Source organism: Vulpes vulpes, chromosome 14 (genome assembly GCF_048418805.1).
Source record: "Vulpes vulpes isolate BD-2025 chromosome 14, VulVul3, whole genome shotgun sequence".
Lineage (NCBI taxonomy): Eukaryota > Metazoa > Chordata > Mammalia > Carnivora > Canidae > Vulpes > Vulpes vulpes.
Genome location: NC_132793.1, coordinates 22,266,037 through 22,278,299, shown reverse-complemented (window position 1 = coordinate 22,278,299; position 12,263 = coordinate 22,266,037). Strand labels below are relative to the sequence as shown.

The 12,263-nt window shown below is 45.5% G+C and overlaps 1 protein-coding gene across 1 annotated transcript in view; it reads right to left on the bottom strand.

Moving 5' to 3' along the window:
- Positions 1-12,263, bottom strand: part of SLA2 (Src like adaptor 2) — a 30,644-nt gene that overhangs the window by 3,665 nt on the left and 14,716 nt on the right. The window contains exons 6-7 of the mRNA XM_072735995.1: positions 1,277-1,426; positions 276-408 (exon numbers count right to left, since the gene is read on the bottom strand). Of these exons, the coding sequence (XP_072592096.1) occupies positions 276-408; positions 1,277-1,426 (283 nt within the window). The remainder of the gene's footprint in view (positions 1-275; positions 409-1,276; positions 1,427-12,263) is intronic.

The window sequence follows — 12,263 nt, the reverse complement described above, 5'->3', positions numbered from 1 at the left end:
AAAACCCCAGCCTGACTTGGGTTGGTGCTTTCTGTTCCTCCCCGTCTTGTATGACCTTCCATCCTGGCCAGCTCTGGTGTCTGGGCCTGCCCTATACCCTCTCCCTTTTCTTCCTGCCAGTCCCCTTACAGTCGTGCTGAGCCTGCCTTGGTCTCTGCGAGGTCACTCATACTGGCTCACCAGTGTCCCCACAGGTGACAGGTTCATTTGGGGTTGTGAGTTCCCAGGGGTGAGTCTTTCTTTGTTCTGCCTTCATGTTCCAGGGGTCCCCTTACCTGTCCAGTTCTTTCCAATTGAGTGGTGCCCTCTGCACAGTAACAGGTAGGGGTATGGACTTGCCAGGGAGTGGGCCAGCCCTCCGCAGGGCACAGGGTTCCTTGAGGAGGCAGCAGATGTCATCCGCCAACTCTGAGAAAGAGACTAGACCCTTGACACGGCTGACTTCAGCCCTGCTTTCCTCCCTAACCCCTCCCCCTCCCCCTGACAGCTTTCCCCATTTGGCAGGTGGGGGCATGTTCAAAAAAGAATGACAGGGGGCACCTAACTGGCTCAGTCAGTAGAACATATGACTCAGTCTCAGGGTTGTGAGTTCAGGCCCCACTTTGGGTATAGCGATTACTTTTTTTTTTTTTTTTTTTCACAAGCCTCAAGCTGTTGATCTAGGGGCTGAGATATAATGTCACTCTGGGCTAGGTTTTGAAGATTTAATTTACTGTGGTTTTGGTTAGGTTGATGGACCTCTTTGGCGCAGTTTCTGATTGAGACAGTGCTTTGGGAAGAAGCTAGAGAATACTTAAATCCCTACATGTTCTGTCAGTATCCACTGCATGAACCCACCCTCTAGGAAACCCCTGATCAATTTTCCCAGGATGGTCTTTCCTGTCTGTCCCTTTGACAATGCCCTAGTGGCTGCATCCTCCAGTCCCTGTAACAGGACAGGCACCAGAAATGCTAAGAATCAACTGAACTGCTGTACAACAGCAACAGCTCTAGGCTTGTTTAGAGAACTGTGCCTGTCACTGAGGCCTTGGACTCGAACCACCATGGTAAGTGAGGTGCCGGCCCAGGTTCACATGGGAGGTTTGTGTGGCTGTCAGGGCATGGGATGAAGATGGAGCTTATGGCCTACGTTCTCAGCACAGGGACTGGCATGGAGATGAAGAGGCCCCTCTTCCACCTGTCTGGATGTTCTCCAGCAGGTAGATTATCCAAGGGCACAACCGTCTGCTACCCAGATACCACATCCCAGTCTAATGGATGCAAGAAAAGACCATACCAGAATAATGATCCACTAGGGCCTGGAGTGAAGGGAAGGTGAGGCGTGGTGAGATGTACAGCCAGCCGTTATCAAGGCGCTGGATCCTGTAGTGTCTGATCCTGTCCCACGACGCAGGGCGGCTGAGGCGGACTGACAGGGAGTAACACCCTGGGGAAGAAAGGTTCAGGGTAGGACTGAGGCCCTGCTGGGACCCATCCCAACGCACTTTGGGAGAAAAAAGAGATGAGGTGGCCACTAGGCCCAGACAAAAGGGAAGTAGGCAGGGGAGGGAGAAAGACTTGCTCTCTTGGGCATAAATGACCACATGTTCTTAATCAATAGGGTTCTTGTGAGGATGAGATCATACAGTGCTCAGGACAGGGCCTGGCACAGGTTACGTGAACATTTAAGTGTTGTCTGTTAACAGACTTAAGTGTGCAGAGAAGTATTAGAATGTGAAAATGTGTCAGTGGATGTTAGCAAAGATGTGCTGAAGGAATTCTTACTGTACCGGTGGAAAGATAAATTAATACAAGCCTCTTTGGAAACAGCTGGCATTAAGTAGTTGAACATGCACCTCACAACCAGCAGTTTCATCTCAGCATGTTAATTTAGAAAATACATGAACAAGAATATTCATGGCAGCTTTGTTTAGAAAAATCCGAAACTACAAACAGCCTGTATGCATGCCACAGAATGGCAATAATATGGAGCTGTACAAGTTAGTAACCACTACACACATAAGCATAGCAAAATCTTAAAAATGAGCAGAAACGGCAAGTCACAGAAGTATACATTTGGCATGACTCTAAAGCTCAGAGGCGGGATCCCTGGGTGACGCAGCGGTTTGGCGCCTGCCTTTGGCCCAGGGCGCGATCCTGGAGACCCGGGATCAAATCCCACATCGGGCTCCCGGTGCATGGAGCCTGCTTCTCCCTCCACCTGTGTCTCTGCCTCTCTCTCTCTCTCTGTGACTATCATAAAAAAAAATAAAAATAAAAATAAAAATAAAAAATAAAGCTCAGAGGCAGCCAAGACTACTGCATGGAGATACATGTATGGCAAAGCTTATGAGGATAAGTTAATAGAGGATTAATAATGAAGCAGGCAGGGGCTTCAGAGGGATTGCTGTTGCACAATTTCCTAAGCTACTACATGGGCACATGGATGTTGGTTGCATTATTATTAGTCTTTAACTTTTTTTTTTAATTTTTTAAAATTTATTTATTTTTTATTAGTCTTTAACTTACACATTATATACACTGATGTAAGTGACAGAATTTTCCCAGTTTTGCTTTTTTAGTTTTTAAAATCAACTTTAAGGCAGCCCCGGTGGTTCAGCGGTTTAGCACTGCCTTCAGCCCAGGGCGTGATCCTAGAGACCTGGGGTCGAGTCCCACGTCCGGCTCCCTGCATGGAGCCTGCTTCTCCCTCTGCCTGTGTCTCTGCCTCTTTGTCTCTCATGCATAAATAAATAAAACCTTTAAAAAAGTAAAATAAACTGTATTGGGATCCCTGGGTGGCTCAGTGGTTGAGCATCTGCCTTTGGCTCAGGGTGTGATCCTGGAGTTTGGGATCGAGTCCCGCATCAGGCTCCCTGCATGGAGGCTGCTTCTCCCTCTGCCTGTGTCTCTGTCTCTGTCTCTCTCATGAATAAATGAATAAATTTTTTTTAAAAAATCAACTTTATTGAGGTATAACTTATACAATAAAATGCATGCATTAAAGTGTATGGTTGGGTTTCGACAAAATTTAATTTTTTAAAAAAAAGGACTGGCTAGCAAAGGAAAGCACATAGTTGAAAAATGAACGGAGAAAAAACTGAAATAACACATAGGCTTGCAATAGTAGTTTTCAGCAGAAGAAGATACACAGGAGAGCACTTTTTAACTAAAGTGGGATTAATTTCTTAAGCCAAAACTTCAAAGCCAAACAGGGAGGGTGTTCAGTGAAATAATAGTAATAATTTGTTACTGTCATCTTAGGATCTAAAGCTCCTGGTAGATTTTTTTGTTTTGTTTTTTAAGATTTTCATTTATTTGACAGAGGGAGAGCGAGAAAGCACAAGCAGGAGGAGTGACAGGCTGAGGGAGAGGGAGAAGCAGACTCCCCGCTGAGCAGGGGGCTGATGCCAGGACCCCTGGAGCATGACCTGAGGCAGACAAAGGCAAACACAAAGCCACCAAGATGCCCCTACTGGTAGATTTCATGTGAGTGTTTACTATGTGTTTTATGTGGATTAGCTCCTCTAATCCTAACAGTGCTTTGAGGTAATATAGTCATCCCTACTCTACAGATAAGAAAACTACGGCACAGAGAACCTGGAAGAAGAGGCCATGATCCAGTCCCTTATCCTTACCCTGTGGAATGCCAATAAAAAGCAGGAGTGAATTTCCTAAACCACAAGCACTGCTCTATTTTAGGAAGAATTTACTTTGAGGAAGTGGCCTAAGCACTCAGGAAAAGCAGAGATTTTTCAAACTGGATTTTAAAAAGCAAGGCTCCACTATATGATAAACACATTTTGAATAATAAAACAGGCTAAAAGGATGGAAAAAGATGTATCATGAAACAATAGGAAAGCTGGAGTAGTTCTATCAGGCAAAGCAAAATGCAAGACCAAGAATACTAACAGATAAGAGAGGGACGTAAAAAAAAAAAAAAAAATAGGGCCCCCTGGGTTGCTCAGTGGTTGAGCATTGGCCTTCAGCTCAGGGCTTGGTCCCAGAGTCCAAGGATTGGGTCCCACATCAGGCTCCCCTCAGGGAGCCTGCTTCTCCCTCTGCCTCTCTCTGTGTCTCTCATGAATGAATAAATAAATTAAAATAATAAATAAAAATTTCAAAATCCTGAATTTGTATTGCACTCAGTCACAGACAAAGTATCTGAAGCAAAACTGACAGAATTAACAGAAGAAATAGACATCCATGATAATAATTGGACATATCAACACTCCTGTCTCAGTACTTGATAGGACAGAAAATTAATAAGGATATAGAAGACTTGAACATATAACCAACTTGACAACATAGAACATAGCACTCAACAATAGTATATACTTTCTTTTAAGTGCACATGGAATATTCAAGATAGACTATAGACTGAACCATAAAAACAAATTTAAAAGAATTGAAATCAATAGTTCTATCCTTGGGGTGCCTCAATTGGTTAAGAGTCCAACTTGATTTCAACTCAGGTCATGATCTCAGGGTGGTGAGATCGAGCCTTACATCAGACTGTTTAGCAGAGTCTCCTCTATTTATCCCTCTGCCCTTCCCTGCACGCTGCCTCTCTCTCTCTCTCAAATAAATAAACAGGTTCTCTGTGTCATAGTTTTCTTACCTGTACAGTGGGGATGACTATACTACCTGGGTGGCTCAGGTCATGTCCCAGGGTGCTAGGATTGGGCCCTGCATCGGACTCCCTGTTCAGTGAAGCCTGCTTATCCATCTCCTTCTGCCATTCCCCGCTTGTGCTCTATCTCTCTGTCAAATAAATAAAACCCTAAAAGTAAATAAATGAATCTTTTTAAAAAAAAATAGTTATATGGGATGCTTGGGTGGCTCAAGTGGTTGAGTGTCTGCCTTCAGCTCAGGGAGTAATCCTGGAGTCCCAGGATCCAGTCCCATGTCGACCTCCCTGCATGGAGCCTGCTTCTCCCTCTGCCTGTGTCTCTGCCTCTCTCTCTGTGTCTCTCATGAATGAATAAATAAAATATTTTATTTTTTATTTTTTTAAAGATTTATTTATTCATTCAGAGAGAGCGAGAGAGAGGCAGAGACACAGGCAGAGGGAGAAGCAGGCTCCATGAAGGGAGTCTGATGTGGGACTCGATCCCAGGTCTCCAGGATCACGCCCTGGGCTGAAGGCAGCGCTAAACTGCTGAGCCACCCGGGCTGCCCTAAATATTTTATTTATTCATTCATGAGAGATACAGAAAGAGGCAGAGATATAGGCAGAGGGAGAAGTAGGCTCCCCACGGAGAGCCCAATGCAAGACTTGACCCCAGGACCCCGGGATCACGACCTGAGCTGAAGGCAGATGCTAAACCACTGAGCCATCCAGGCGTCCTGAATTCATAATTTTAAAACTTCCTGCAAAGAAGACCCTGGGTCCAGATGGCTTTGCTAGTTAGTTCTTCCAAATATTTAATGAAGAAGGGTTCCTGGGTGACTCAGTTAAATGTCTGCCAACAGCATAACACTCATCACCAATCTCTTTCAAACTCTAACCCTCCTGCTTCTCTTATTTTTTAAAAAAGTATTTATTTATTTGAGAGAGAACACAAGCAGGGGGAGTGGCAGAGCTGGGAGAAGCATGACTCCCCGCTGAGCAGGGAGCTGGACAGGGCTTGATCCCAGGACCTTGGGATCATGACCTGATCCGAAGGCAGACGCTTTACTGACTAAGCCACCGAGGTGCACCCTGCCTCTCTCTTATAAAGACCCTTGTGATTTCATTGGGCTCATCTGAATAATCCATGACAATCTCCCCATCTAAAAAATCCTCAATTTAGTCACATCTCTAAACTCCCTTTTGCAATATAAGGTAATATATTCACAAGTTCCAGATATTAGGATCTAGACATCTCTGGGGAGGATATCATCCTGTCTACCACAGAAGACTTTCTTTTTTTTTTTTTAATTTTCTTATTTATTTATGATAGTCACACACAGAGAGAGAGAGAGACAGAGACACAGGCAGAGGGAGAAGCAGGCTCCATGCACTGGGAGCCCGACGTGGGATTCGATCCCAGGTCTCCAGGATCGCGCCCTGGGCCAAAGGCAGGCGCCAAACCACTGCGCCACCCAGGGATCCCCCACAGAAGACTTTCAACCTGACATAGAATATCTGTGAAACATCTGTAGGTAATAAACTAATAAGAAAGACTGAATGTTTCCTTCTAACATTGGGAACAAAGCAAGAATGTTCTCATCACTTTATTCATTATAGTAGAGGTCCTAGCCAGTACAATAAGGCAAGAAAAAGAGATTAAAGGTATACAGGTTGGAAAATAAGCAAATTGTATTTATAGATAATGTGATCATATATGTAGAAAATCCTAAGGAATCAACAAAAGAGCTACTAGGACTAATAAGTGAATTTAGCAAGGCTATAGGACACAACGTCAATATAAATTGAGAAGTGTGGAGTAGAGTCCCTGCTTCCTTTTCCTTGTTCTCTACCTGGGGGCACCTGGCTGGCTCAGACCGTATAGCATATGACTCTTGATATCAAGGTTGTGCGTCCGAGCCCCACACTGGGTATAGAGATTACTTAAAAAGAAACCCTTAAAAAAAAAAAAAAAGTCTCTTCTGGAGGTAAGCTGTGACTCTGAAATAGTTCTGTGGTTGGTAAATGGCTAAGTATCTTAAAATAAGCCCAGAAGGCCAACCAACCCAGCTGAACTAAGTGACCAAGTCCCTATATCTTCTGGACGGTTCTCCCAGCCACCCCATGCTGCTCACTGTCACCACAGTTACTAAAACAGGAAGGGTAGCCATACTGAGTATCTAGCTGGTAGGCTCAGAGAAAATAAGCTCCATCAACCCCACGAAGGGTTGACAACCCCACTGTGGAGACAGGTTACCGTCTCTGACTGGCCTAGTGCTGGTATCCCATGTTCCTTCTCACTACATGCTCCAGCCAGTCCCAAATACCTACTGCTCTCTCACAGTTCCAGGAACATCTCCACTTTAACTCGTACTCCCTGAGTTCAAATCCCATACACAGTCACATGCTATAACACCCTTGTTGCCCCATGCTCACTGGCTGTGTCTGTAGGCACATTATTTGACCTCTCAGATCTGTTTATTCATCTGTAAAGGGGGATAACAATTCTCCCAGTCTCACCAGGTCTCCACAAGGTTTCAAGTGGTGAGGCAGATAAAGCATTTAACAGTGTTTGGCATGTAGCAAGCACCCAACAACCTGTAATCAGTCTGTGGTCCTTTGCTCACACTGTTCTTTTGTATAGAACAGTCTTCCACCTGAGTAACCATCAGTCTTCCCTTTACAACTCAGTTCTGCTCAGACAACTTCCCTCCAGAACACCTTTCCTTCCTAGGAGAAGCCCCAGCTCTAAGCTTGCCCAGGCAGCAGTGCTTTTGTGGCACGAAGAGTCCTGCTCGCCTGTCACTCAGCTCTATTCCTCACTCCAAAACACACACAACCAACCATGAGCCTCCTGAAAGATGGTTCTGATTTACCCTTCCTCCATCTGCCCATCTCAGAAAAGAGCAGCACTGTGCATCTATTACTAAGCTCTAACCCTGGAGTCATGCTTCTAACTGCTTCCATTGTCTCATACCTCACATACAGGCTGACAGAGAACTCTGCTGGATACATTCAGGACATATCCAGAATCCGACCACTTCTCACCCTGGTGGAGCCTGCAACAACTTGCCATGTGGCTTCCCACGTCCACCTCATCACCCCACCCTCAAATCTTCTCTCTGCAGCAGTGGAGGGATCGGTTTATGTCACTCCCCTACTGAGAACCAAAGTCCTTGCCCTGCATGACCTGACTCCCAACAACCTTGGATTTGCTTCCAGGCACACTTGCCTCTGCTGAGGATGCATCTACCACAAGGACTTTGTATACTTGCACAAGTCCCATGACTCTGTTTCTCTTATGCTGCTTCATTGTTTCTATGTGGCACTTACCATGATCACACACTTTATTATTTATTTGTTCACTGTTGATTTTGCCAGCTGGTTTGTGGACAGGGATTTTGCTTTTCGTATTGTTGAATCCCCACTGCTTAGAACAATAGATGGCACAGAGTCAGCACATAATACCCATTTGTTGAGGGGCATCTGAATGGCTCAGTGGTTGAGCGTCTGCCTTCGGCTCAGGGAGTGATCCTGGGTCCTGGGATGAAGTCTTGCATTGGGCTCTCCACAGGGAGGCTGCTTCTCCCTCTGCCTATGTCTCTGCCTCTGTGTATGTGTCTCTCATGAAAGGATACATAAAATCTTTAAAATATATATATATATCCATTTGTTGAATGAATGAACGAATGAGTCTGTGTGATAGATACTAGAAGGAGCCATGATTACAAGCAGTTTGGAGAAGTGTTTGCCACTATTTGCATGCCTACCACTGTCTATGAAGACATGGTATTGGGGGAAAGTCTACCCCAGCTCCTCATCCTCTCCCCTTCCCTCAATGTACATTCATGCACTCATTCACTCATTCGTTAATTCAGTATACATACTTTGAACACTTACTACATGCCTGTACTACAGTAGGCCCAGACCATAGATAATCAGATTTTCATACTCTGGGAAGGAATTGTTGTCTGGCTGGCACTTCCCACAGCCAGAATTTTCCTTTATGGTCCCCATTTTGAGTATTTAGTTCTTGTGCTCTTAGACCACATACCTTGTTTTTTGTTTTTTTCTTTTAAGAACTAAGCTTACAGGGATGCCTGGGTGGCTCAGTGGTTGAGCATCTGCCTTCAGTTTAGGGTGTGATCCCAGGGTTCCGGGATCGAGTGCCACATCGGGCTCTTTGCATGGAGCCTGCTTCTCCCTCTGCCTGTGTCTCTCTGTCTGTCATGAATAAATAAATCAAATCTTAAAAAAAAAAAAAAAAAAAAAAGAACTAAGCTTACAGAAGCTACAGAAGTGGCTGAAGAGCAAAGAGTGACAAATAGCCTGGGGAAATAACATTGAAATGGGTCATGAAGGATGAGAGTGAGTTCACCAAGTGGAAGAATGGAGGATAGGGCTTTCCAAGGCAGAGGGAGGAGTGTGTTCAAGGCTGCAGCCATGAAAAAGAGCAAGTGGTTTATTCACAGAATGTTCTGGTGGGCAGTGGGCCAGAAGAGTGGCGGTGGGAAGTTATGTTAGGAGCTATGGCTGGGTTCAGGGGCTGGAGGGAGACCCACTAGGAATAAGGCAAAGAAAGTACAATCTTTTGGATTCCAGAAAGTTCCGGTCCCATAGCCAGTGTCACATCTTGGCCTGCAGGGAGCTCTGGGGTCAGGTACCATGTTTTCCGTGGTGTTCCAATGATGGTGGGGTAGGATCCACAGTGGTATGAGGGATCAGACTGGAGGCTGTGTGTGGGAGGTGGACCTAGCAGGACCCTCCTGAACCTCCTCTGCTAAGGCGTCTGAGAAGCTGATAGCCTTGGGGATGCTGCACCTTGGACTTTTCACTGTCTGCAGCCTGAGGATAGGAACCATGACTTAGCAGGCCTGACTCAGAGGAAATGCTCAACAAATGTTTCCCACTGACAGGATTGACAGAAGTGAACCCCTCTGTGGCAGGAAGCATGCCTTGATCATCACCTTCCTTAAAATGCCCATCACAGAACAGACACATAGTTAGTAGGACAGCAGGAAGGTGAGGAGGTAATGCTATTGGGGCTTGGTCTTGGTGCTGACCTTTGGAGCGGTCCTGTGAACTCCACAAAGTGGTCAGGCTCCTTCACAACCAAGGTTTGGGGCCTGACTCAGGCTCTGTCATGACATCCTTCAGGCTTGGAACATATACAAGTATGTCAGAGGGACTCTGGGATTGATGGAGAGGTTTTTCCCTCCCCAGTCTAAACTCTGAGTACTGTTCTTGGGAGCCCCCAGCCTTCCTCCTGAGTCCACACACAGACTCAAATTCCCCTGCAGAATTCCTATCCCAGAGGTATATTTGGACCTTGATGCAAATAAAACTAGATTCTGATAGCATTCTCTCAATCAATAGTTAATTACTATTATATGACAAGATGCATTATGTAAATGTAAACAACATTGTCTCTTACTACTTAATTCTAGTTTCCCTAGAATGGAAATTTGTTTTCAAAAGTAAAAGAACATAAGGGATGCCTGGGTGGCTCAGTGGTTGAGCGACTGCCTTTGGCTCAGGGCATGATCTTGGAGTTCTGGGATGGAGTCCCACAGGCTCCCTGCATGGAGCCTGCTTCTCCCTCTGCCTAAGTTTCTGCCTTTCTCCTTCTGTGTTTCTCATGAATAAATAAAATCTTTTTTTAAAAAAAAAGGGACGCCTGGGTGGCTCAGCGGTTGGGCATCTGCCTTTGGCTCAGGGTGTGATCCTGGAGTCCTGGGATCAAGTCCCACATCAGGCTTCCTACATGGAGCCTGGTTCTCCTTCTGCCTGTCTCTGCCTCTCTCTCTCTCTCTCTCTCTCTCTCTCTGTGTGTGTGTGTGTGTGTGTGTGTCTCATGAATAAATAAAATCTTAAAAAAAAAAAAAAAAAGAACATAAGAACTACCCAGAAACCTTGTGAAGGAAGCAGGTTTCTGACCTCTGAACCCAGTAAAGAGTCAGATTTGGAAGGGGCCCAAAAGTCTATTGTCAAGAACATTCCCTGGCAATTCCTCTACACTCAAGTCTGAGAACCCGTGTTCTCTGATGTTACTCAGGCCCCACTGAGCTGTGGTGCCAAACCTTTTTTTTTTTTAAAGGTAGGCTCCATACCTAGCATGGAGCCCAGCAACAAAAGGCTTGAACTCATGACCCTAAGATCAAGACCTGAGCTGAGATCAAGAGTCAGACACCTAATCAACCCGGGCTTCCCCCTAAAATAAATCTTTTAAAAAATTAGGATGCGGGCAGCCCGGGTGGCTCAGCGGTTTAGCGCCACCTGCAGCCTAGGGTGTGATCCTGGAGACCCTGAATCGAGTCCCACGTCAGGCTCTCTACATGGTGCCTGCTTCTCCTTCTAAGGCCTGTGTCTCTGCCTCTCTCTCTGTGTGTGTGTCTCTATGAATAAATGAGTAAAATTTAAAAAAATAAAAAATTATGATGCTTATTATTATTTTAATTTATTTGAGAGAAAGAGAGAGAGAGCAGGGGGAGGGGCAGAGGAGAGGGAGAAAGAGACTTTTTTTTTTGAAAGAGACTTTTTAAAAAAAGATTTTTAAAATTTATTTATTCATGTGAGAGAGAGAGAGAGAGAAAGGCAGAGACACAGGCAGAGGGAGAAGCAGGCCCCATGCAGGGAGCCCGACGTGGGACTTAATCCTGGGCTGCCCAAGAGAGAGACTTTTAAGGAGACTCTGCACTAAACTCAGAGCCAGACGTGGGGCTGATCTCACAACCCTGAGATCATGACCTGAGCCAAAACCAAGAATCACACACCTAACTGACGTTACCTAGGTGCTCCTAGATCTTCAAGTGTGGTCCCCAGAACAGCAGTATCACCTGGAAACTTGTTGGAAAGGTAGTCTCAGGCCCTGCCTTAGACCTACCAAATAAGAAACCTGGGTGTGTGCCAGTTCTTTGTTTTAAGCCCTCTAGGTGATTCTGATGGCTCCCCAGATTTGAGACACACTGCTCTATAATAACCAGCGAACTAAACTGATTTCTTGGCCCGCCAAAAGGTCTTAACCTGCAGCTTGACAAACACTATCCTAAAGGAAGACTCAGATGAGAGATTAGAATTAGTACTGGGGAAACTTACCTTTCCTGCAGAACTGACAAATCTCTTCCTTTCTTGATAATGAGAGCAGCACTCTGATCTATCTCCTTTTGGGGTTGGCTATGGGGAAGCTCAGAGTCAAAACTAACCTTAATCCCAGCAATCCTGTGGATGTTTATGGATTTTTATTTTCCTTTTTAAGATTTTAGTGTTTTATTTGAGAGAGAGAGAGAGCACACGCACAAGCAGGCAAAGGGGCAGAGGGAGAGGGAGAAAACAGTCACTGCTGAGCAGGGAGCCCAATGTGGGACTAATCATAGGACCCTGGGATCATGACCTGAGCCAAAGGCAGCAGCTTTTCTTTTTCTTTCTTTCTTTTTTTTTTTTTTTTTTTAAGATTTTACTTATCCATTCATGAGAGACACACAGAGAGAGGCAGAGACATAGGCAGAGGGAGAAGCAGGCTCCATGCAGGACTCGATACCAGGACTCCAGGATCATGCCCTGAGCCAAAGGCAGATGCTCAACCGCTGAGCCACCCAGGCGTCCCACAAAGGAGCCCAGTGAGGGACTCTATCCTACAGATAGAGGCAGATGCTCAACCGCTGAGCCACCCAGG